The following is a 26049-nucleotide window of genomic DNA, read 5'->3' on the forward strand; positions in this document are numbered from 1 at the left end:
ACACACAGGGTGGAAGACAGACTTCGGTAATAAAACTTTACTCTTACACAAATCTACAGCTTTTAAACAGTAAAAAGGGAAGCCCCACTGGTGCCTAGAAAGAGGACTTGAAGCAGCACTCAGGAAACAGGGCGACTCTGGCCACCAGGCGTGTGGTTACCGGCTCTGCTCAACTGTAAGACACACAGAGGGGAGGCCAGTGAGACGGGGAAGAGGGCCCCTGTCCGGGCCCAGCCCCCCAGCCCCACCCCCAACACTTACTGTATGTAGAGATGTCAATTTCCTCAGGAAGTTCTGCCACGTTCACTTCAAACCTGTCCTGAACGTCATTGAGGATTTTGGCATCATTCTCATCGGACACAAAAGTGATGGCCAGACCTTTGGTCCCAAAACGTCCCGCACGGGCCACCTGCAGGGTGACAGGAGCAGGGGGTCAGGGGGGTCAGGTCACAGGGACACAACATGGAGATCTGAGGACAAGCAGGGCCACATCCCCACTCACCCCCACCCTGGGAGAGGGCCGTGAGGGAGCTAACAGCTCCGTGGAGGCACTCACTCGGTGGAGGTAGGTGTCTGAGTCCTCGGGCATGTCATAGTTGAAGACGATGTTGACTCGCTCAATGTCCATCCCTCGACCAAACAGATTGGTGGCCACCAGGATCCGCCGCTGGAAGTCTTTGAACTGCTGATAGCGTGACAGGCTGGGCACAGGAAGAACAAGAGGCGGCCGTTAGACATGGGGTTCCCGAGTGGCACTCCCCGTGAGGGGCCGAGGGGCCTGCTGCGGGCCCGAGGGTGGCACCCACTCACCGCTCCTCCTGCGCCATGCCCCTGTGGATAGCGATGGCCGGGAAGTTCTGCTCCACAAGGAGCTGGGCCAGGGCCATGCAGCGCTGCACCGACTTCACGAAGATCACCACCTGCGAGGCAGGGAGGCAAGAAGCGGGGGTCAGGGCCAGAGCCCCCGTGCGCCAGCCTCGCCAAGGCCCGGAACCCCGGGACAGCCACGCGGTGTCACCTGGTTAAACTCCAGCACGTCCAAGAGATCAAACAGCTTGCGGTTCTTCTCGCTGTCCTTGAGCTTGACGTAGTACTGCTGGAGTCCGTGTAGCGTGAGCTTGGTCTCATCGTCTACAAACACCTCCATGGGCTGTGCAGGAAGGGGCAGGCGGGGCTTACTTCTGGGCATCTTGCCTGCCCAGAACCTTCCGGCGAAGGACTCCACGTTGCGATGCTTCCCAGAGGGCCTGCGTACCCCGATAAATGCCTCTCTCCCAATCGTTGATCTAAGCTCGGCTCTGACTCAGGTATAGATCAAGCTCAGCTCCTAGTCTGACAAGACACAGGAGGGAAGGAAGGCTCCGGGGCCTCCCGGCATTCTTGTGCGGTGAGGCAAGTGTGGGCGTCCCGGAGCAGCAGCGGCTCAGGACACGGAACCGAGGAGGGCCAGAGGTGCCGCGCCGAGGCCGTGGCTGGCTGCCGTCCCACCCTACTCACGTCTTGCATGAACTTCCTGCACACGGGCCTGATCTCCTTGCTCAGGGTGGCGCTGAACATCATGCACTGCTTCTCGTGGGGCGTCAGGCGGAAAATCTCCTGCACGTCCCGCCGCATGTCTGGGTGGGGAGGGCAAGAAACAGGTGGGCGTGAGCGCCTGCCGTGCGGGGACCCCCACCCGAGACCAGCCCCAGCTCCTCCCAACCTGTGCCAGGGAGTCGTTAGCGCCACGACGAGGGCGGCGTGAGCCGAGTGGAGGGAGGGGCGAGTCCCAGGTGCCTGAGGGGCTGGACTCGGGGCGGGCGCGGGAGGAGCTGCCATCCACTTACACGCCGCCAGAGCGGAGCAGCCGTGCCAGCGCGCCTCGAGCCACGCTTCAGGGAGGGGAGCCTGAGGCAGAGACAGCCGCTGGGGTGAGAGCTGCAGCTGCCTCCCGGGACACAAGCCCCATCTCCCACTGGCCCTGCGGGGCTCACGGAGGGCAGGCAGGGGCCCGGAACTAACCCAACGGGCGGCGAGGCCACAGCGTGCCGAGGGCTGGCACGGACACACGCCCGGACTCAGTCAGCTCGGGCTCGGAGGCAGGTCACCGTGCCGAGGCTACAACTCTCCCTGGAGTCGTCTACAGAGGCCTGTGTGCCAGCCACCCACGTGACCCTGCCCTGGGGCAACCTTCAGCCTGCCCCGACAGGGCCCACCTGGCTCTGAGGTCCGGGTGGGGGGAGGGGAGCTGTAAGGATGGCGGGGCGGGGGGCGGGGCGGGGCGGGCCTCCAGCAGCTCCTGGACCCAAGCAGGCCACTCACCCAGCTGCTCCAGCATCTTGTCGCACTCGTCCAGCACGAAGTGCTTCACGTTCTTCAGGTTGAGGCTCCTGTTCCGTACGAGCGCCAGGATCCGGCCTGGTGTCCCCACCACGACGTGCGGACAGTTCTTCTTCAATACCTCTTCATCCTTCTTGATGGAAAGGCCCCCGAAGAACACAGACACCTATGTGGGAGGAGAGACAGTTCCTTTCACCTGTCTAAGGGCTGAAGGCTCACGCTCGCTCCGAACTGACGGCCACCCGGCCCGTGGCCCCGCCAGCTCAGGCTCCAGCAGCACCCCCGGGCCTAGTGCCTGGGGACCAGAGTGGCCTGAGAGTCTGGCCAGGACTCCGGTGGAAAGCAGCCCCACAGCTGGGACCGGCACAGGCCTCCGGAGGCCGTGCATAATTCATCCGGCTTTTAAGGAACGTAAACCACCGCAAACCTCAAAGGCAGCCACGGCGGCCAAGCTTAGTAAACACTGGCCGGGCTACAGCCGGGGCAGCAACGTCGCAGAAGACCACGCAGTACGTCCAGCCCGAGGGACTTACCTTGACGCTGGGCATGTACTTGGAGAAGCGTTCATATTCCTTGCTAATCTGGAATGCCAGCTCCCGAGTATGACACATGACCAGCACTGTCACCTGCAGGCGGAAGACAGACACTTCAGGCAGTGTCCCAAGTCCTACCCCAGGCAGAGCCCACTCTAGTGCCCTCCCCTGGGGCCCCATGCCCACCGGGCTCTGGCCCCTTGAGGGTGTCTGCCACGCTGCTCCCCAAACCTCCGGCTGCTGGAAGGTCCGGTCCAGATGCTCTAGCTTCTCCCCACCCTTCGCCTGTCATTCACTCCCTATGTCCCCCCAGCTGGTGAGTGAGGCTTGTCTCCTGCTGCCAGGATCCACAGTGAGACCTAGCTGGTGAGGCAGCCCCTACCAACAGCTTCCTGAGTCTGCTCTCTGGTCAGCTCATGACCACCCGAAGGCGGCTGCTGCCTTCAGGCCCATGACGCCAAGGGCTGCAACCACCACAGCCTCCCACTGAATCTCCCTCTCCCTCACCCTCACCATCGACCCTAAGGAGACAAGGGCTTGTGTACCCACATGCAGCCCAAGGGCGTGTGTCCCCGTGTGACAAAACAACACCGGAATGCACCTTGATTCTCCTCCAACAAAATTCACTTAAGAGAAAACGACTATCAGTGGCAACAGCAACCAAACCTCGTTAGGTACAATCTCACCTGTGTAAATATGCACACTCTAGAAAAGCACACGACCAAATAACAGCTGTGAAATCTGGAGACTAAAATCGTGGGCACTTCTCAGTTTCTCCTCTTGGCTTATCGTTTTGGGGCGGTATTTTGTCACAACTAAGTACCGTACTTAATTTTAAAAGCCCACAAAGAGGGGCACCTGGGTGGCTCAGTCGGTTAAGTGTCCGACTTCGGCTCAGGTCATGATCTCAGTTTGTGGGTTCGAGCCCTGTGTCGGGGTCTGTGCTGACAGCTCAGAGCCTGGAGCCTGCTTTGGATTCTGTGTCTCCCTACCTCTCTGCCCCTCCCCTGCTTGCACCCTGCCTGTCTCTCTCCCTCTCTCAAAAATAAACATTAAAAATTTTTTTTGAAAATTAAAAAAAATAAAATAAAAGCCCACAAAGAGAACGCAGCACCAGGAAGTTTTAACAAGGGAACCCGTGGCTAGCGATCCTCACGTAGCTCGGGCCCAGCAGGGAGGGCAACCACCTACCTGTCCGTTGACAGGCTCAATCTGCTGCAGGGTGGCCAGCACGAAGACGGCCGTCTTGCCCATCCCAGACTTGGCCTGGCACAGGACGTCCATGCCCAGGATGGCTTGGGGAATACACTCGTGCTGGACTGAGGGAGAGAGCACGTGTGAGCGGCCAGAAACCAGATGCTCCCTCTGTGCAGGCTCCTCGCCAGGCGGCTGAGGAGGCCACAGAGAGGGCGGCGAGGAGGTTCCTGGCAGGGAGAACCCAGGAGGCATACCCTCAGATGGATGCTCAAAGCCACAGTCCACGATGGCCCTAAGAAGCTCCGGCTTCAGCAAAAAGTCCCGGAAGCCAGAGCTGTGGATGGAAACATAGGAACCCTTGACGTCTTTCTTGGGGGGAGCAGGAGTGCTCTCTGGAGGAGCCTGGGGCTCTTCATCTTCCTCGTAATCCAGAAGCTCATTTTCCACATCCTGTTCCGCCATGGCGCTGACAACAGAGGAGGGAGGAAGGGTCGAGGGCAGCGAGTGAGTTTGAGAAAGAAAACTGCCCCGTCCAGGGAGAAGACCGCCCAGCAGCTGCAGTCTACGGACACAGGTCGAGGAGGGACAAAGCACCGGAGCCATCTTCCGAGCTGGTACAGCTGATGAAGCCAAGACGGGGCCAGCGCTCTGACCCCCCCTCCCTCACACTCCCCACAGACTCCTGCACAAGGTCCCACCCGCTCCTCCCGGGCAGCACCTCCCAGCCTCAGCTTGTCCCGGTCACACCTTCACTCCTGCACCCCCTCAGCTTTCCCCGTGCCCCTCTCCGCCACACTCACACACGCACACACACCCCCGGCTCCAGGGCCTCCCTCTGCTCTCACAGTGAAATCCCCATACTTCCCCATGGCTCTCGCATCCCTGTGCACTGTCCCCGGCACACCTCGTTCCACAAGACCCCTCTCAAACCACCCGCAGCCTTGTCTGCCCGCTCGCTCACCAAGCCCCTACCCCAAGCGTTTGCCGCACGTGGCCGCTGCCAGGAAAACTCTAATAAACCTCAGGCCACCTAAGCCAAAGGAGGCCCCCTCCCCACCACTCCGCAAAGAGTCTACCGGGCCTGCAAAGGATAGGACCCCTGGGACCAGGAGATGTGGCTGCCAGGACGCTGGAGAGACCTGAGTCTGTAGGAGCAGAGTCGCGCCCTGCCCCAGCTCCTCCCGCTACTCGTGGTCTGCACAGGGGAATAATTAAGCACTGTCATCAGCAGCCTTCCCACCGCGCCCAGGCCGCTAAGAACGAAGCGGAGATGGTAAAGAGAATTAATACAGTTTGCTCCCTTCCTGCCGTATCCAGTATGGGCACAGGACCTACCGGGCGCAAGCTACAAGGGTCCCAGATGTGACAATATGGTCTTCTGCCCTCCAAACTCCATCCAGCCTCCAGTCTAGACAGAGAGGATGCTGAAGTAGTCCCTCTTCTCCCTGAGCCGGATGTGGAGGGTCCTGGGCCCACTTTCTGGCCCTCCTGTCACTCATTCTCTCTGTGACTTCATCCAGCCCCAGGGCTTTGACCACCTCTGTGCAGAGGCCTCCCAAACTTGTGTCTCCATCGGGTCACAGCTTCCCTCAACAACAGACTCCGTTACCCAACTGCCTCTGCCACATCGACCCTTCGAAGCTGAACTCAAAATCCCAAGAGTAAAACCCTCCGTTCCTTCCTGCAGGCCTGCTTCTCAAAAGGGGCAATTTCATTCTCTCACTGGCTTTCTCTCTCTCCCCTGTCCAATCAGCCAACAAATCCCAACAGGACAATTAGGCCACTGCTTGCCCCTGCTACCTCACTGGTCCCAAGCTACCTCCACCTTTCTTTTTTGGAATTAGAACAGCTAGGGGCTCCTGGGTGGCTCAGTCGGTTAAGCGTCCGACTTGAGCTCAGGTCAGGATCTCGTGGTTTGTGAGTTCGAGCCCCGCGTCGGGCTGTGGGCTGACAGCTCAGGGCCTGGAGGCTGCTTCGGATTCTGTGGCTCCCTCTCTCTCTGCCCCTCCCCTGCTCGTGCTCTGTCTCTTTGTCTCAAAAATAAATAAAATTAAAACATTAAAAAAAATTTTTTTAGTAAAACAAAATTAGAACAGCTTTATTGAGATATTCACATGGCATATCGTTCACCACTTTCAATGTCCCATATATCGGTTTTTAGTATTTTTTTTTACTTCTTAATTTTGAGACCAAGAAAGCACATGTGCACAAGCAGGGGAGGGGGAGAGGGGGAGAGGGGGGGAGAGGGAGGGAGGGAGGGAGGGAGAGGGAGAGGGAGAGGGAGAGGGAGAGGGAGAGAGAGAGAGAGAGAGAGAGAGAGAGAATCCCAAGCAGGCTCCACGCCGCCAGAGCAGAGCCCCATTCGGGGCCCCATCTCACGAACTGCAAGATCGTGACCTGAGCCGACATCAAGAGTCAGACAGCCAGTTTTTAGTATCTTTACTGTAGTCAGGGATAAGTTCAACGACCACCACAGTTGGATTCGTTACCCATTTCACTCAGTCTTGAAAAAGACCAGACCCTTTACCTCTCATCCTTCCCCCCTCAGTCCTCTGGGCAACCGTCAACCTACTTTCTTTCAGTTTGCTTGTTTCTGCCGTTTCTCACTGCAATCAACATACAATATGCAACCATCTGTCCTGCCCGGCTTCGCTCACTCAGCACGTTTCCACGTCCATCCACTTTGTGGGAGGCATCAGCACCTCACTCCTGCTCGTGGCGGAACACTCCCCTGTGCGGGGCCGCCACTCCGTCCGTTGTCAGTTGGTGGCTCTGGGGGCGCCATCATCTCTCGCCTGGATGAGGCCCACAGTCCCCCTGTTTTCCATCCCCCTCCATCGTCTCTCCCCACAAAAGCCAGTGGGAGCCCAGTAAAAGCGAAGTCGGAAAATGCTCAAAATCCCCCACAGGCTCCTACTGGGCTCAGAATAAAACTCAGGGGTCCTCAACCTGACCTACCAGACCCCACACAAACTGACCCCCCCCCCCACACCCACCACATTCGAACCTCATCTGCTCCGTCACCCCCACTCACCGGCCTTGCCGCTGTGCCCCTCACGCATGCCTCAGCCCCTTTGCACCTGCCATGCCCACTGCCGGCAGTGGCCGTGAGTCCCCCACCCCCCTTCAGGACTCTTATTTCTGGCAGGCCCCAGCTAAAAAAGCACCCTTGTTCAGGTCATGCCTGCCAGCCCTTTGGCCCAGCCCAGAGCCTAAAACAGATAAGCACTCACACACAAAGGCCCAATGAATAAAATTAAGATCGAGGCCTTCAGGCAGAATTTAGGGGCTAAAGCCAGCGTCTGCCCTCCTCTGATTGCTGAAAAAGGCAACCTGAACAGGAAGGGGCTATTTCCTAGGCAGCCGAGAAAAGGGGAGGAGCCAGGAAAGGTCGGTTCCAAAGCACCACGCCCTTTTGGGGAATGGAGAGCAAGACTGGCTGAAGCAGAGGCAGAGGAGGAAGCTCGGCAAGCCGGTCTGATCGAGGGCTCTCATACTTTATCTGCGAAGCAACAGGGAACCACCAAGGAGGTTTCTGAGGGGAGTAATGGCCCAAGAGCAACTTGCTCTAGAGGAGAAGACGAGCGGGGAATGAGACCAGCCACGGGGAAAACCAGTCACCAGGAGAGAGGATTAACCAGGGTGGGGGTGGTAGGAGGGAACAACAAAATGGCACGCTCAACAGGGCAGCACCATCTCCTGGGCAATCCCTGGGCAGATAACCGCTGGGAGCCGCCTACCCTGAGCTCCAAACCTGGGTGGCCAAGAGCGGACGGTGCAGTCAAAACGAACACAAACGTCAAGTGAAGTCTTTTTGTTCTTACAGGGGACAGATTCAGGGACAGCCTGAGTTGGAGGCACCAAATTCTCTAGGAAGTGGCTAGATGGGCTCTAAAACTCAAATGAGACGGGGAGGGAACTGGGGGAGGGGCGTTTGTCCCACCCGGGGGGGGGGGGGGGGCTGCGACGGCTGCGGCCCCCGGAACAGATCAACTCGAAAGCGGACACCCGGAAAGTGACAATTCAGGCTAGTTCACGGTACCCATTCATTCTCAAGTGCCCCAGGAAGACTTCCACCTCAGGGTTCGCCTCGGTGACATCTGTTTTATTCTAAATCTCTGGAAGCCCGAATCCCCTAAACACATAGCAACAGCACAGCAGGGTGGGGGAGGGCAAGTCCCTCGACTCGGAGGAGCCTAACGCGTCTACAAGGTCGGGATTCTCCCACCGCAACTCCAGACCCCGGCGCCCGGCCCCCAGAGTCCCTCCCCAAACGACTAGGGGGTCTCCTGTGACAGACCTTCTCCCCAAGTCAGGCTCGACCCGCGGGCCGCCATGACAGCCCACTCCCGGAAGCGGGAACGAGCCCAGCGCGCCAACAGCTACCACCCCCCCCCCCCCCTCCCCGCCTTGCGCATGCGCCATGGCGTTCAACGGCCGCAGCCGCGCGCGGCGGACGCCCCAACCGCCCCCCACTTGTCTCGCGCCCCTTCCTCCTCATCCTCCCCTCAACTCCCAGGGTCTCCCCTCGCCCGCTCGCCCGCAGGTCCGACGTCTCCGCACCGCGGCCCCGCGCTCCGGGTGCTTCGTTCACCTGGTTCCCCGTTCGCCTCCGCGCGCTGTGAGAAGTGCCGTCCGACTCTGGCTACCAGTCTCGCGCCCCGACACGAGCCACAACGCTTCCTGCCTCCTGCGTCGGACTGCGGCTCTGCTCACTGGACTGCTGGCTTTTCATTCAAGGAAGGCGGAAGCGGTGATTGGATGCTGCAGGAGGCGTCTGGAAGCTATTGGTGGAGAGAGGAAAGGGGGCGTGCCTCACGCCTCGGCTTCATTGGCCAATCTAAAAGTAGGCGCCCTGGTCTAAGGCCGACGTGAGCCCGTGCGCTGTCACGTGATTGGGGTTTTTCCGTCGGTAGGCGTCGACATATTTAGTACTGGCAGCGGAAGCCGGCTTGATTTGCCTGTCGGCTGTGTATCATCTGTCTGTTACGTGGTTTTTACGCTGGGCATGGGATTCAAGGCTTTCGAAGTGGGCATCAACTCGCGACTTCTTGGTTCTCCGGGGTGAGCCCGTGAAAGGGTCCTGAGAAGGACTGGGAGGTCGGAATGTCTCCAACGTGGAGAGGACAGGCTGCACCCGCAGCGGGGAAGGGACCGCTCGGGGCCCAGAGAGAAATGCGCGTCATCAACGTTTCCCATTTGCTGAGAGTCTTGTCAAGGGTCAGACTCTGTACTAGTGGCCATGCAGGCTCAGGCCACAAAACCCAAACCAGGATGTTTCACTCATAAGACGTTTTGGATTTTAATTTATCCTTGTATTACATTTTCCCAACCTTACCCCCCTCCCCCTGCCTTGTACTTTACTGAGGAAAAATTCATAAGAAAAGGTCCCCTGATTTTTCAAGATTGACAGCCGACTGACGATTGCCCAGTGAAGATACAGAACATTTCCATCACCCCCAGAAAGTTCTGTTGTGCCCCGGTCAGGTCTACCCTCAGCCCCAACCGGGCAAAACACTGTGTGGATTTCTATCACTATCCATGGGTTCTGGTCTCGAATTTCAGATAAACAGCATCATGCAATAGGTTGTCTTTTATATCTGGCTTTTTTGGCTCAACAAAATGTTTTTTGACGTCTGGTGCTGCATGTACTAGCTTTGTTTTGTTTTGTTTTTTGTTTTTCCCTTGCTGAGTAGTAGTTCATCCTGTGGCTATGATGGGGTTTGGGAGTGATGGTGGGGTTCGGAGCCCACGGCCAAGAAAGAATTCTTGAAGACGTCTTTGGTGCAAAAAGGTGATCTTATTAAAGCACAGGGACAGGGCTCCTGGGCGGAAAGAGCTGCACTGGGGTTGTGAGAAGTGACTGCTTGTATACTGTGGAGTTGGGGGAGGTCAAGTCAAGGGGAAGGTTCTTTTCTTTTTTTAATTTTTTTTTTTAACATTTATTTATTTTTGAGACAGAGAGAGACAGACCATGAACAGGGGAGGGGCAGAGAGAGAGGGAGACACAGAATCCAAAGCAGGCTCCAGGCTGTCAGCACAGAGCCGGACGCGGGGCTCGAACTCACGGAGTGCGAGATCATGACCTGAGCCATAGTCGGAAGCTTACCCGACTGAGCCACCCAGGCGCCCCAAGAGGAAGGTTCTTAAAGGAACTTCCATATGCTAAAGGAGACCCAGATTACTGGAGGCCTAGCTACTGTCAAGCTAAGGTGTTTTTTTCCCTCTAGCAAAGCATTTTCCGTAAGACAGGGGGGGGGTTCCTGGAGATAAGGCTATTGAGAAGATTGCCCTTTTCTTGTAATATTACTAAGATGTTTGTAAACTGATGGAGACTGTCAGTTAACCATTTGTTTTCTGTCCTTTCCTTTGTTCTTGGGCAGCCAGGAGGGCCTGAGGAATGTCCCACGTGTCCCACCTGGGGGGATGGTGGGGGGGGGAGCGTGTGCTAGCTTGTGCTTTGCCCTCTGCTTGCCTTATGCTCCCTCATCATATCCCCCGTGAACAACTTTGACCCTTAAATCATTAAAGTTGCTGAAGGTGGAAGGTCTCATCTTCCTTAGCTTCTTCCTGCCGAGTAGGGGCGTAGAGATGTCCCTACCTGTGGGTCAACATCGGTCAGTCGGGGAAGGTATAGGAGAGTCACAAAAAGCGGAGGCAGCCGAACCCAACGCGGACCACGGTGTTGTATGAACCTTCTGGAGCAGAAAGGATCATCTGGTGGCTTGAGGTTATGGTAGCAATGGACTTTAGCGTCTGCCAGTGAGATTTTTAGATGTCAAGCTTGAAGCATCCTCAGATGGAGTGGGAACAGGCAGCAGGAATCAGATGATTCTTTCTGGTTTGTAATTCAAATGTCTGTGGTGATCCTTCTGAATGCCCCATTGTGAGAGGGAATTGTTAGTATAAATTGGGGAAAGGAGAATGAAAAAAAAAAATGTGCAGCCATCAATTTTGTTTGAAGAGGAGGAGTTGGCCCGAATCAGAAGGCACATTAGTTTGCTCATTGGTTTCCTGTGAAGGAGGTACAAGTTTTATTCGATATATGTGAGCCCATGAAGAGTGCCCCTCTAAACTTTACTGCAGTGGGAGTACGTCATATGACGCAGTAGGGGCCCTTACTTTTTGGAATTAAATCCCCTGCTATATTAGAGTTTCAATCCTTTAAATAAACCAGCTTGGCTTATAGGGGGTGGGTTTCTAGTAACGGTCACATCAGGCTTAGGGAGGATATGGTTTGCATATTCACTTAGAGATTTACGAATTAACCTGGCTTCAAGTGAGAAATTTAATAAAACACCACAGTCTTTATCTATTGATAGGTCTAAAGTGAGAAAAGCCTTTTGATACACAATTGTTGGGGGAACCCATCCTGTTTTTTAGTTGTTTAAATAATTATATGCCCATGAGGTGTTGTTATTATCCCCAAAGAATAACAAGCACAGGGGAAGGTCTATACATGAAACATTGTGGCAGTTTTTCTGTTTCGCTCAAGTTGTTCAGCGTAGGCAAATAACAAACATTTAAAGACAATCCGAACTAGAATTTATTATCTAAAGGTGCATTGTTGAAGCATAGCTTTTTCTCTCTAGAATCACCCGTTTAGAGACAGCCAAGTCAAAACTCATTTGTAAAAACAGGTACAACTTTAACTTGGCCTACCTATTTACAGAAGTTCATCAAGAAATAGCAATTGGTTATATGGATCTTGGATAATTTGCTTTGCTGGGACTTTTTATAAGGAACCTCTAGATTGAATGTTTAGTAGCCTCTCCAGGCCAGAAGCCAAGCCAAGTACTTGCCATCAGGCGTGCCTAAAATACCTGCTGATTTGAGCGAATTCCTCTTCACGAGGTCCCCAAGAGACCCTGAGGCTCCTGTACCCACCAGGAAGTGACATTCTTTAGTCACCTGGTAAGGCTGCTGGGAACTCTGTAAGCAAGCTATCAGGCCAACATTTCCAGGGGCCTTTATGACTTGCCATGTTTCATAAAGTCAACCTTAGTTCCTTAAAGCTATATGGTCCTATCTGAGTCTACACATGACTCTCAAATAGGACATTCCACTCAAAGCCTTCGTAAAATAACCAGCATTTCAAATGGTGTCCTGTTACAAAGAGAAGATTCTTATTGAACTTATGCAAATAACTGTAATTGCCACGAAAGACAGAATAGTCAGAGTTTTTGAATTTCAGAAGGCTTAGGTAGAGAGAAAGTTAAGTGCTTGTTGTTTACAATTGGTTGTTTACAAATGAATACTTAATCACATTTTTGTGTATCATAGCTATCTTGAGAGAATGTTTCCTTAATCTGGAAGAGCAAGCAATACTTTAAAATAAGAGTGACAAAAACTGTAATTTTCCTCATTCATTTCGTCCCATGTTCCTAATTCTTGTTCAGTTTGAATCCAGCTTTTTAGTTTTGGAAATTCTTACCCATTTTAGTTTTAGGATTTTAAAGATGTTAAATACCTGTATTTGTCATAAAGGTCCTTTTTTTTTTTTTAAATTTTTTTTCAACGTTTTTTATTTATTTTTGAGACAGAGAGAGACAGAGCATGAACGGGGGAGGGGCAGAGAGAGAGGGAGACACAGAATCGGAAACAGGCTCCAGGCTCCGAGCCATCAGCCCAGAGCCCGACGCGGGGCTCGAACTCACGGACCGCGAGATCGTGACCTGGCTGAAGTCGGACGCTTAACCGACTGCGCCACCCAGGCGCCCCCATAAAGGTCCTTTTTAAAGTTTTTTGTTTTGTTTTGTTTTGTTTTGTTTTGTTTGAGACAGAGACAGTGTGAGTTGGGGAGGGGCAGAGAGAGAGAGAGAGAGAGAGAGAGAGAGAGAGAGAGAGAGAGAATCCCAAGCAGGCTCCACGCTGCCAGCACAGAGCCTGATGTGGAGTTCGAACCTACAAACCATGAGATCATGACCTGAGCTGAAACCAAGCGTCCACGGCTTAACCAACTGAGCCACCCAGGCGCCCCCTAAAGGTCCTTTGTAAATCTCCTTGAAAATGAAACATGTTTTGTTAAGAGCATCAGAATAATTATAAATGACAAAAATCTCAGAAATAGACATGGCGAGAGTTCATTATGATGCAATTGATGAGGTAATGCAGTTATTCCTGTGATACATTGTCAAGTGAGGACCTTATACCAAAACACTAAAACTTTAGGAATCGCATATATATTTGAGTAGTGACAACACTTATGCAATACAACCTAAGGTTTGCCATTATTTGATGGTGCTTTTCCAAGTAACTTTGCATACCAATAAAAAGGCCTAATTGGTCCAAAACACTTCATTTACAATTTAAATCTTGGGAAGCTTGTTAAAACCTTGGTTAAAACCTTAGAAATTAAATAGGAGTACAGACCACTACAAAACTTAAAACTAAATTATTCATTCAACCAAGATGGCAATAAGAAATTGAGAAGGCAAATGCGTAGGGTTATATAGTTGTTAGCAAACCTAAGCTCCTTCAACACATTGAGAAGTTTTAACTAAGTAATCAAAGACCTGAAAGAGACAAAATATAAGCTTTGGTGTTCCTGGCAGACGAAAGAGAAAGGACCTTTGTTTATGTTTTTCTTATCAAGACCAGCACAATCCAAGAAAACTTTGTATTTTGAATAGAGAGAAAAGCAGAATTTTAACCTTATACCAGGGTACTTTTATCCATCCATTTCAACCTTAGTCCGTCCTGATCACACATACAATTCCTTTCCAAAGATTTCCCTTCATGAACCTTCTACAACTTTCCTTTGCATTCAGATTTTGTCCCAAGCCATTGCGCTCCAACCAACCAGTCTCGTTTAGGACAAACTTACTTTCTTTTACTTTTAGTAAAAATGTATTTCCATTCCTTCTATCTTTCTCACACATCTCCTACTTTTTTACATACAAAGTTGCTTTCCTTATTTCCATCACTCTTAACTACATTTAGCAGAATTTTAACTCTTAGAAACCTTAGTCTCCAGTGACAACTAAGTAGTAACCAGGTGTGAACTGTTACACCAGAATTTTTTGATGGCAAATTTATGAGTTAAGCACAGAGCATGTTTTTTTTTTTAATTTTTTTTTTAACGTTTATTTATTTTTGAGACAGAGAGAGACAGAGCATGAACGGGGGAGGGGCAGAGAGAGAGGGAGACACAGAATCGGAAGCAGGCTCCAGGCTCTGAGCCAACAGCCCAGAGCATGACGCAGGGCTCGAACTCACGGACCGCGAGATTGTGACCTGAGCTGAAGTCAGCCGCTTAACCGACTGAGCCACCCAGGCGCCCCAGAGCACGTTTTTCCAAAAGATCCAAATAGCCTTCGTTTCTCTACGATAAGAAGTAAAAATGCCTATCTATGTTCAGTAATCAATGTTTTAGCACTCCATTTGATTTCAAAAAAGACCTAGATGTCCAACAAATTCAATCCCATTTATCATGCAAGCAAAACTTTAAAGTTTTAGTTTACCAAAGACTGGAAGCTATCTTAACAGTTACCCATGAAAACTTTGAGACAGACAAAATTAACCATTGTTTTAAGTTATCATTTTGCTCCCAAATTGGAACAGAGAGAACATGAGCTTATTCGACCTTCAGCAAACCTAGAGAGAATAAAAAGTTTTTTATTTAATGGTGATAAACAGGCCTATCTCAAACCAACAAACTTAAATTAGCTTAAACATCGAATACATTCTGTGTCCACTTGAAAGTCAATCAATTTTGGGGCGCCTGGGTGGCTCGGCCGGTTGAGCGTCCGACTCTTGGTTTGGGCTCAGGTCATGATCTCATGGCTTCCTGGGCTCGAGCCCCGCATCAGGCTCTGCTCTGACAGTGTGGAGCCTACTTGGGATTCTCTCTCTCTCTCTCTCTCTCTCTCTCTCTCCCTCCCTCTCTCCCTCTCTCTCTGCCCCTCCCCTTGTGCTGTCTCTGTCCTTCTCAAAATAAAATAAGTAAACTTAAAAAAAAAGTCGGGGTGCCTGGGTGGCTCAGTCAGTTAGGCATCTGACTTCAGCTCAGGCCATGGTCTCATGGCTTGTGGGTTCAAGCCCCGCATTGGGCTCTGTGCTGACAGCTCACAGCTTCGAGCCTGCTTCAGATTCTGTGTCTCCCTCTCTCTCTGTTCCTCCCCCACTCATCTCTCTCTCTCTCAAAAATAAATTAAAAAAAATTTTTTTTAACGTTTATTTATTTTTGAGACAGAGACAGAGCATGAGCAGGGGAGGGTCAGAGAGAGAGGGAGACACAGAATCTGAAACGGGCTCCAGGCTCTGAGCTGTCAGCACAGAGCCCGATGCGGGGCTCGAACTCACAGACCGTGAGATCATGGCCTGAGCCGAAGTCGGCCGCTTAACCGACTGAGCCACCCAGGCGCCCCTCTCTCAAAAATAAATAAAAAACATTTTTAAAAAGTCAATCAATTTGTTCCCCATTATTAGTTTTTACCTGGGATGCCAGTGGGGAGCCTGAAGTGGGCAGTCTAAGGGGGTGCCCTTTGCTCCTTGACACAGACAGTGGGAGAAGGAGCAAATAGGGCCTGAGACAGCGAGGAGGGTACAGAAACCAGTGACGGAGGCGGAACCCAAAGTGGTGCAGAAACCAGAGGGGGAGGGGAAGGCAGAAGAGGCAGGCCAGGTGCCAGCAGAAGGCAGAGAAAAGAGGATTCCTGGTTCTAAACCTTGCAGCTTGGACAGAGGTGCAAACACCGTGTTTTATTTTCTGATTTTTATTTTTCCACCAAAGTGGAAATATGGAGTCCATGTCAGGCCGGAGAAGACAGGAAATTTTCCCCCAAGCAAAGGGCGTTTTGGCAGCTGCTTGGGAATATTCCTTAAAGTCCCCGTCCTGAGGCAGACTAAGCCACAGTTGGCTCCGAATATCATAGCCATTAACCCGGGAAATGAATGAGGGAGATGCCCTCAGATCGATTAGGAGGAACAGAGAGAAAAAGCCAGCGTCCCCTTTGTCAAGGATGGCCTGTGTTTCCTTCAGCCACTGAGTTCTACCAGGAGGAGGACTGTTTAGACATTTTTGTCAGGAGGGAGTTTACTAGCCAAACACATCTGGGCAAACGCATTCTGCAAGAGGCTCTTAAGTCCAGATCCTGATTTACAGCCATGAAGGCCTGGACCTAGGTAGGGTACCTCTGCCCAATCGCCCTGTTTTCTGCAGAAGAGATCTGTTAGCTCTGTTTCAGGAGGTCAGTCCTTTCCTGAACTTTGTAATGCGAATTGTCTCCAGTGGGTTAAAAAGGCATCCCAAGGGAGAGTCCTTGGGGACTGAAGAGAAGTTCCAAGCTCCTCCCAGAGAGAGAAGAGTAGAGAGGGTTTAGCACCATGAAAATCCCGCCCCCGACTCCTGGGTGGGGTCCCACGCACAGGCTATGTCAGAGCTTCCCGAGCTGTCAAAGTGACCCGAGGCGTCTTCCTACTACCTTACTACTTGGAGGCAGGTCTGCCCAAGGAAGGTCCCATAAAGGGCCCCTGTAGAAGGGATGCCCGTGTCCCTCCGCTTCCGCATTGCATCCTCGGCTACAAACGGGTGCCAGGTGTATGGACCGAAATACTGTACCTTGAAAACCATGCCATAAAAGGCCGTGCCTTGGTTTACCCAGACTTTGAAGAGCATGCTGTGAAGGCCATGCTTTAGTTTCTTGAAGAACTTGCTGTTTTTAACCCATGGAAAACACTAGAAAAGTTTTACAAGGGGGAGTTACCCAATTTTGTAATTTAAGTAGTTAGTAGAGGACATTGACCGAAAACCGTAAAGACAGAAATATCATGATCTGAGTGACATTCCAACATATGTAGTCCTTACATCCAGCTTCCTAGGAAATGGTCCCCAGTTGGGTTTTAATTCAATCGGGTACTGGCTTCAGCCGGCCCCCAGTGGAGGTCCTGTGGCCAGAAGGGGCTAGACCAGAGATGTGGAGGGGATTGACTCAGACCAACGAAGGGGAAATTTCACACGGGAGTCTTAAGATGGGAAGCCGTGCTAGTCACTTAGGTGGCTGCCCCCTGCCCGACACAGACAACTTTGTGTAAGGACAGGAATAAAGAGAGGGCATCGAGTTTCTGGATCTTACTACCATTGTGGCCAAGGGCCTAACATCCAGCCAAAAGGCAGGCTTTCTCCTCCTGGTAGAGTGGCCACGGGCTAGAGGGTGGCAGCCTGAGCAACCCACAGGAAAGTGTCCCAATAAGGCCACGCTTCTCAAAAAAAGCCCCTGAAATGAGAGTCAGGGAGGAAGGAGAAAGCATACTCACCAAATTTGCCCCGAAGCACAGAGTCCAGATGAAAATGAAAAGATTCGAGGCCCCACATTCGGGCGCCAAATGGTGAAGTTTTGGGGTGACGGTGGGGTGGTCCTGGGCAGCCGGGAGTACCTGAGGAATGTCACATGTGTCCCACCTGGGGAACATCTGGTACTTTTCCCTCAGCTTGCCTTATGCGCCCTCCTCAGCTCCCCCACATTTTAGCCCGTATGGTTTCTCCGTCCACCCGTTAACAGACATCTGTTTGCTCCTAGCGTTTGGCCATTATTAGTAAAGCTCGTACAAGTATTTTTATGGACGTAAGTTCGCTTCTCTAGGGCAAATGCCTAGAAACGGAACGGTAGACTGCAGGTCATGTGTATGTTCTATTTTAGTAGATTGTGACCGTATTCCTAAATTGTTCCACTCCCACTAGCACCCTGGGAAACTTCCAGTTACTCCCAATCCTTGCTTATACCTGGTAGTGTCAGTCTTTCTCAGCTATGTTTTGATTGGGGGATTTGGGGTGGTGGGGGAAAGAGAGGGGAGATAAGCTGGTCAAACATGATAATCCTGCCACTAAATTCCAATGTCCCTAAGCCCCTGACACAGTTAAACCTTCCTCCACAGTTCTCCAGGAAGGTTCTAGCCTTTCGTCTTTTTTTTTTTTTTTAAGTTTATTTATTTATTTTGAGAGAGAGTATGAGCGTGAGCGGGGGGAGGAGAAGAGACAGAGGCAATGAGAGAGAATCTCAAGCAGGCTCTGCACTGTCACCACAGAGCCCCAAGTGGGCCTTGAACCCATAAACTGTGAGATCATGCCCTGAGCCGCAATCAAAAGTCAGATGCTCAACCGACTAAGCCACCCAGGCGCCCCAGGTTCTAGCTTTTCAATTTCATTTAGTGTAAGCTGTCTTGGGGTCCATGTTCTAGACAACAAATTCAGAGCTGATGTTGCCAGAGGTGTAACTTCAGCCAAAAAGCCCAAAGGAGAGAAGCCAGTCAATGGAGAAGGAAGCTTTATATAATATGAGGTAGATATTTTAGGTGGTAATATACCATAACACTTACTGAGCACCTCCATGTGCCCAGCAGGGTGAGGCATGCAAAATCTAAGGGGGCACCAAAAACCGTCATCAAGATAAATAATTTAAAATGTTTTTTAGGGGTATCTGGGTGGCTCAGCCAGTAAAGCGGCCGACTTCAGCTCAGGTCATGATCTCGCGGTCTGTGGGTTCGAGCCTCGCGTCAGGCTCTGTGCTGACAGCTCAGAGCCTAGAGCCTGTTTCAGATTCTGTGTCTCCCTCCCTCTCTGACCCTCCCCTGTTCATGCTTTGTCTCTCTCTGTCTCAAAAATAAATAAATGTTAAAATGTTTTTTAATGTGTATTTATTTTTGAGAGAGAGACACACACACACACAGAGCACGAGCAGGGGAGGGGCAGAGAGAGAGGTAGATAGAATCCGAAGCAGGCTCCAGGCTCTAAGCTGTCAGCACAGAGCCTGATGCAGGACCTGTGAGATCATGACCTCAGCCCAAGTCGGATGCTTAACTGACTGAGCCACCCAGGTGCCCCAAGATAAACAATTTTAATGCGCTATTTTATTTTATTTTTTCCATTTTTCAAGTAATCTCTGCACCCAACATGGGGCTCGGAACTCATGACCCGGAGATCAAGAGTCACATGTTCCTCCCAACTGAGCCAGGCGACCCTTAATGCACCATTTTAAAATCAAAATTGGGGGGCACCTGGGTGGCTCAGTCGGTTGGGCGGCCGACTTCGGCTCAGGTCATGATCTCACGGTCCGTGGGTTCGAGCCCCGCATCAGGCTCTGTGCTGACAGCTCAGAGCCTGGAGCCTGTTTCAGATTCTGTGTCTCCCTCTCTCTCTGCTCCTCCCTTGTTCATGCTCTGTCTCTCTCTGTCTCAAAAATAAATAAATGTTAAAAAAAAAAATTAAAAAAAAATAAATTAAAAAAAATCAAAATTGGAGCACCTGGGTGGCTTAGTTGGTTAAACCAACTCTTAATTTCGGCCCAGGTCATGACCTCACAGCTGTGAGATAGAGCCCCATGTCAGGCTCCACACTGCTTGTGGATGATGCTTATATTCTCTCCCTCTGTCTCTCCCTCTCTCCCTCTCTCTCTCTCTCTCTCTCTCTCTCTGTGTCTCTCTGTCTCTCCCTCTCTGCCCCTCCCCTGCTCACACACATGCTCTCTCTCTCTCAAAAAGGAAAACATTATTGCATTAAAGCATTGTGTATCTTGAATGTTGTCCCTGAAGCCAATGCCGCACCCTCACCCTAGCTCCCACCCTGGCGCTCAGGCTTGTTCTGAGAAATCTAAGTGTATCGACTAACTGAATCCCCCACCTGGAGCAGATTAGTGCATGTATTAGCGTATCCATTATCAGGATGACAATGTGGGTGACCTGAGGTCCAGAGAGGGTTAGTCCCAATCCCAAAGTCACACAGCTGGCAGGCATCCAAGCCCAGGCCATCTCCCTGCCTTAGACTTGGCCACCTCCTACAAAGGTGGAGAGGCCCATGCCAGGTAATGTAGAAGCCCAGAGAAATCCTGGAGGTGCCCCAGGAAAGCAGTTTAGAGGCAAGCTTGGCGTAATCAAATCATCTGAGGTGAGTTATGGAGGAGACAGCCAAAGCCAGTTGAGTCCTGTTGACAAGTGTGAAAATTAGAAAAGGGAAACCTCGGGGCGCCTGGGTGGCTCAGTCAGTTGGGCGTCCGACTTTGGCCCGGGTCGTGATCTCACAGTTCATGAGTTCGAGCCCCGCATCGGGCTCCGTGCTGACAGCTCGGAGCCTGGAGCCTGCTTTGGATTCTGTGTCTCCCACTCTCTCTGCCCCTCCCCAGCTCATGCTTGCACTGTCTCTGTCAAAAATAAATAAATTTTAAAAGAAAAAAAAAAAAAAAAAGGGAAACCTCACTACAACGGAGTTGGGAGGCCAGAAGGGGGAGCTCTCACACAATACGACTCCTTGCCAGCCCTTTCCGTTCTCAACTGGAAGAAGCTGGTACTTTACTGCCCAGCAGGAGGAAGATTTTCTTCTGAGCCAGCAACAACCCAGCCAACGACTCAGCCAATGAAAAGCCACCACACTCTTTGAGGGATGCCTGGCTGGCTCAGTCCCTGAAGCACGGGGCTCTTGATCTTGGGGCTGTGAGTTCCAGCTGCACATTGGGTGCAGAGATGACTTAAAAAATTAGGGGTACTTGAGTGGCTCAGTCGGTTGGGCATCTGACCTCAGCCCAGGTCATGATCTCACTGTTGGTGGGTTCGAGCCCCACATGGGGCTCTGTGCTGACAGCTCAGAGCCTGGGGCCTGCTTCAGATTCTGGGTCTCCCTCTCTTTCTGCCCCTTCCCCACTCGCACTCTGTCTCTCTCTGTCTCTTGAAAATAAATAAATGTTAAAAAAAAAAAAAGAAAAAAAGGTAAATTGTATGGTATGTGACTTTTATTTCAATAGAAAACAAAAAAACATGTTGAGTGAAAGAATCCAGACATTAAAAATCCAGATATATAAAAAATACATTATAAAATGATCCCATGAGGTGTGAAGTTCAAGAACAGGCAAAATTAATCTATGGTGATAGAATTTCCATAAGGTTGCCTGGCCAAGGGCACGGTAAAATCCACGCAGCCAGGGAGCAGACTGGCTGGCTGCGGCAGGAATGTATACGCATATAAAAATTCACAGAGCGGGGTGCCTGGGTGGCTCAGTCGGCTAAGCGTCTGACTTCAGCTCAGGTCACGATCTTGCAGTTCGTGGGTTCAAGCCCCGCGTTGGGCTCTGTGCTGACAGCTCAGAACCTGGAGCCTGTTTCAGATTCTGTGTCTCCCTCTCTCTCTGCCCCTCCCCCGTTCATGCTCTGTCTCTCTCTGTCTCAAAAATAAACGTTTAAAAAAAAATTAAAAAAAATTCACAGAGCTGCACACCAAAGGATCTGTGTACTTGACCATATGTAATTAAAAAAAATTCACAGAGCTGCACACCAAAGGATCTGTGTACTTGACCATATGTAAGTTGTGCCTCCATCAAAATAATTAACAATGAAAAATAAAAAGACATAGGGGCACCTGGGTGGCTCAGTCGGTTAAGCATCTGACTCTTGATTTCAGCTCAGGTCATGATCCCACGGGTTTGTGGGTTCGAGCCCCACATGGGGTTCCTCATGCTGACAGTGCGGAGCCTGCTTGGAATTCTCTCTCTCCCTCTCTCTGCCTCTCCTGCGCATGTGTTCTCTCTCAAAATAAATAAATAAACTTAAAAAAATTTTTTAAATAAAAAGACATACCTCATAGTTAAAATGGAGGTCACGTGTGTTCACCTTCCCACGTTCACTCCCCTCCCCCGCTACAGAAACAACAACCTAAAAAAAAAAAAAAAAAAAAAGATACTTAACAATTACCGACCCCTAGCTCTGTGCTTTACAAGAATTAACTTGGGGCACCAGGGTGGCTCCCTCAGCTAAGCGCCTGACATGGTCATGGATCTCGCAGTTCAGTTTGTGAGTTTCAGCCCCATGTTGGGCTCTGCGCTGACAGCTGCAGAGCCTGCTTGGGATTCTGTCTCCCTCTCTCTCTGCCCCTCCCCCAATCGCTGTCTCTGGAAAATAAGTGAACACTGAAAAAAAACAAAAGAATGGACTCATGTAAGCTTCCCAGTAACCCTATGAGGCTGCGTGCTATTATCATCCCCTTTTACAGACAAAGAAACTGAAGCACAGGGCAGTGAAGTCACTTGCTCAGAATTTTACTGTTGGTCTGGGGCACTGCCAGGATTTGAGCCCAGGTAGCCTCACTCACCTGAGCCAGGATGCCTGGCACAGCACAGTTCACTAGCCCCTATGTTTGTTGTAAACTTGATACATAGTTTCACTTTCTGTTCTTCAGTAATGGATATAAGCAATATCAAATTGTATCATTTTTTTTCTACTTGCTTTTTTTTTTAATTCCCCCTCCAACCCAATGGTTTTTTGAGTTTAGCCTTGTTGATACGTTTATTCTTTCTGGTGCCAGATGAATCTACTCCCCTCTCCTTTTCTGGCCCCTGCTGGAGGAGACTTGGTTTGCAAAGAGCCTTATCTTTTGAGAAACGATCCTTAGTCCCTCCCCTGCTAAGAATCCGTCAGTGGCTCCCACAATCCTCAGGGTCAAGCTTGAACTCCAGAGATGTGCTGGAACCCCTCCATCGCCACCATTTGCAGCATCTGGAGACTGCCCCCCACTTCAGGTTCGTCAGCATGAAAAACTCCAGCCATACCCCATCATGCTCTGTTTGTTCAACCATCTGTTCACCCAGCAGCTACTTACTGAGCCCTTTCCACACGCTAGACACTGTTGTAGGAGCCAGGGACTCAGCAGAGGACAAGCCAGACAATGATCCTTGGGGAGCTGACATCCTGGTTGAGACAGACAAGTAAAAAAAAATAGAGTTGTATTTACTAAAATTTGCAAGGAAGAAAAATTGAGCTGTTTGAGGATAAGAATTTGGTAGAGATGGGGTGGGGCCCGTTTTAGGCAGAGAGGCAATCAGGGAGGATTTCTCTAAGAAGGCAACATTTGAGCGAAAATGGAAATGAAGTGAAGAAGAGAGAATGCGGAGAAGGGAAAGCATTGCAGGCAGAGAAGACAACAAGTACAAAGGCCCTGAGGTTGGAATAGGCGGGGTTTTTTTGTTTTTTTGTTTTTTTTTTTTGAGGAGCGGTGAGGAGGCCACATGGCCAGAGGGTCAGGAGCGAGGGGAGCAGAGTGGGAGATTGGGGGAGAAGTCAGGACATGCCAGGTTCTCCCTCGCCCACCTTTAGGGCTTTGTCCCTGCTGTTCCTTCAACCAGACACCCTTTTCCTCTTTATCTACTTTGCAGTTTCCTAATTGGTCCCTCAATGTCAGCCCTTCTGCCTCTTCCACAGTAGTCCTGGGATACCTTTCTCCTGACACCTGACACCCTGTCCACTCACTCATTCGGCAAAGACTCATTGAGAATAGGCCAACTGCTGGGCAATTTCAGAGGAGTGACAGTTAAATAAAATAGGGCTGTATTTTATAATAAATACAACAGGGCTTGGAAAGGTCTCTCAAGGAGGTGGCATTTCAACAGAGACCTAAATGATCAGAAGAGGCCCGTCTTGGGGAGATATGATGAAAGGGCACTCCAGACACCGGCTAGTGCAAAGGCCCTGCAGTTGGAAGTAAAAGTGAGAATATCTGAGGAACAGAGGGAAAGCCAGCGTTGTTGGATGGGGATGAGGGGAGCGGAGGAGGTGCTTCTGGACAAGTGGGCAGAGGCCATACAAGACTGCCTTGTAGACCAGGTGAGGGGCGGATGGGTTTCCTAAGGCCTCCAGAGAACCAGGAACAGGTTGTCCAGCGGGCAGAGGTGGGGAATGGGGTGTGATTTAGGGTTCCTGAGGCCCCAGAGAAGACTGGAGAGGGGCCAAGAGCAGCTGCGGGGACGTGCCAGTACAGTTATCGTATTCGATTGAGATTGCACAGTAAGTCCCTTGGTCTCCTTGTTTCAAGCCTGCATGCAACTCTGTTTACAGTGCCACCAAAGTCCCCAGCGGGCATCGATAAATACTCACTGAATAAATGAATGCTGGGAGTTTGGAGTGAGAATTTGGCACGGTTCCCCAGCTCTATCCAGGGAGGGAGTCTGGGACCTGGCAGGCAGCAGAAAGCCCATCCCTGGACACAGTAGCCCAGTCTCTGGGCCAGCCTGGAGCCTAGCTTTGCCACATCCTCTCCATCTGTGAAATAGTTGGGCTGAAGAATTAGAAGAAGACAGGGCAAAGTCTATAGATATCCCAGCTCCAGAGCTGGGGACTTTCCTGACACCCCACACTGTGTCCACTCACTCTTTCCACAAAGATGGAGTGCGCCTAGGCCAAATGCTGGGCAATTTCGGAGAGGAGTGACAATTTAAATAAAGAAAACAGGGCCATGTTTATATATGACAGGGCATGGAAAGGTCTCTCAGAGGAGGTGACATTTAAATGGACACCTAAATGATCAGAAAAGCCTTGGGGAGATGTGTGCCTCAGTTTCCTCATCTGTAAATTGGGAGCAAAAGAACTACCTCAAAGCATTCTTTAAAAAAAAATTTTTTTAAACAATATTTATTTGGGACAGAGAGAGAGAAAGAAAGAGAGAGAGTGGGGGAGGGGCAGAGAGAGAGGGAGACACAGAATCCAAAGCAGGCTCCAGGATCCGAGCTGTCAGCACAGAGCCTGACATGGGGCTCAAATTCACAAACAGGGAGATCGTGACCTGAGCCGAATTGGGATGCTTAACCAAATGAGCCACCCAGGCGCCCCTCAAAACACTCTTTAATTCAATTGACAAGTGAACGAGGGACAGCCGGGAGGCTGGTGTGGATGGACTAGTGTGCAAGGGGAAGAGATACAGGGAGAGAGAAAAGGGAAGGTGAAGGAGGTAAATCGTGTAGGGCCTGTGGTCTTTGGGTAGGACTTAGGCTTCTACTATAAAGACAGTGGGAGCCATGGAGGGATCTAGGCAGAGGAGGGAGGCGACCACACTCAGGTGTTCACAGGCGTTCTTAGACTGTTGTTTAGGCTGTGGTGGGAAAAATAAACTAGGAGGTAAAGGGTGGAGCTGGGAGACCTGAGAGGAGGCTACCGCACTGGTCCAGATGAGCAATGAGACCGGATCAGGTAGGTGGGGGCCGAGGAAGGGGTGAGAAGTGGGCGGATTCTGGATCGGTGTCATTTTCCTCCTCTTCCTTCTTTTTCTTTCTCCATTAAAACACCCCAAATTAAAAAAAAAAAAAAAAAAAAGAGGAAAGAAAACATCTCTCCCTGGTCTCTAGGTAACCAAAGTATCCTCAGCCCTCGGCGTTTTGGCTGATCCCCGGAGGGCGCTAATGTTCAGGCTCAGTCGCCAGGGAGCGCTCCCCGCCCTGAGCCCCAAGGGACCAAGGTTTGGCTCACTCACCGGGTTTCCAAGGGAGTGCGGGGTCGGCCTCGAGCCAAGCTGCACGCTCTAGAGACTCCAGAGACCCTGGAGAAGCTCCGAAGAGACCTCCACTCTCCTCCGCTTGGGCACGGGCCTGCTGCATTTATGGAACGCCACCTGCATGCAACAGCTCTGAAGTAGAGTACGGTCTACATTTTACAGCGGGGAAGATTGAGGCTCAGCAGCCACAGGATCCTTCGGGCCCACAGCGAGTCAGTTGTAACAACGGCAATAACATTAAGCATGACAGCCGCTAACGTTTATTAAGCGCTTGCTGTGTTCTCAACACTTGGCACGCACGGTCTCAATTTCATCAACACCGAGGGGTGGGTAGGGTAAATCCCAATGCACAGATAAGGCGCTCTTTGGACGTGGGGCTCCCCCAAGGCATGAGATGCTGGGATTTGAACCCAAATCTGTCCAGAGATTGTCTCCAGGCAAAGGATGGTCCTTCCCAGGAGCTCCGAGCTTGCGAACGAGGGGGGAGATGAATTGTTTTTGTGTTTAGAGGGGTCCCGGGAGGCCCAAAGGCCTCTGCCAACCCCCGCCTTAACGTGGTTCAGTCTTTTCTTCGGGTTCCCGCGCGCTCAGATGGGGGACACCTGGGCAGGGTGAGGATGGAGAAAGAGGCAAGGGCGGGGGGGAGCAGACGGGGTGAATTCGGCCGGGAACGGGGACAGCCCTGCAGCCGAGACCCCGCAGCCCCGGGGGCCGCCGGGAGCCGCGCCCCCTCGGCCCCGCCCCCTCCCCGGGCGCCGACCT

General features: G+C 51.4%; 1 protein-coding gene and 1 long non-coding RNA gene across 5 annotated transcripts; both read right to left on the minus strand.

Moving 5' to 3' along the window:
• Positions 1–22: 22 nt before the first annotated feature.
• DDX39A (DExD-box helicase 39A) lies at positions 23–8761 on the minus strand. 2 transcript variants are annotated; one of them, XM_019427462.2, is made up of 11 exons: positions 8644–8761; positions 4304–4515; positions 4044–4171; positions 2853–2945; positions 2302–2485; positions 1498–1616; positions 1019–1150; positions 811–920; positions 557–701; positions 262–409; positions 23–173 (listed from the first exon to the last, which is right to left on the minus strand). In XM_019427462.2, exons 2-11 carry the CDS (start codon positions 4509–4511, stop codon positions 157–159), a joined length of 1284 nt encoding a protein of 427 aa, XP_019283007.1. In that variant the 5' UTR covers positions 4512–4515; positions 8644–8761; the 3' UTR covers positions 23–156. The 2 variants fall into 2 exon arrangements, with proteins under 2 accessions (XP_019283007.1, XP_019283008.1); XM_019427463.2 differs by lacking the exon at positions 8644–8761 and adding an exon at positions 8350–8372.
• A 1407-nt stretch (positions 8762–10168) lies between these two features.
• On the minus strand, positions 10169–25958 carry LOC109253982 (uncharacterized). 3 transcript variants are annotated; one of them, XR_008420261.1, is made up of 3 exons: positions 25267–25958; positions 22627–22715; positions 10169–11063 (listed from the first exon to the last, which is right to left on the minus strand). It is a non-coding gene; the product is annotated as an uncharacterized LOC109253982 (long non-coding RNA). The 3 variants fall into 3 exon arrangements; XR_008420262.1 differs by lacking the exon at positions 10169–11063 and adding an exon at positions 15797–17426; XR_008420260.1 differs by lacking the exon at positions 10169–11063 and adding an exon at positions 21284–21683.
• Positions 25959–26049: the final 91 nt, after the last annotated feature.

This window comes from Panthera pardus, unplaced genomic scaffold, assembly GCF_024362965.1.
Source record: "Panthera pardus isolate Hobbes unplaced genomic scaffold, ASM2436296v1 HiC_scaffold_8, whole genome shotgun sequence".
Taxonomy (NCBI): Eukaryota; Metazoa; Chordata; class Mammalia; order Carnivora; family Felidae; genus Panthera; species Panthera pardus.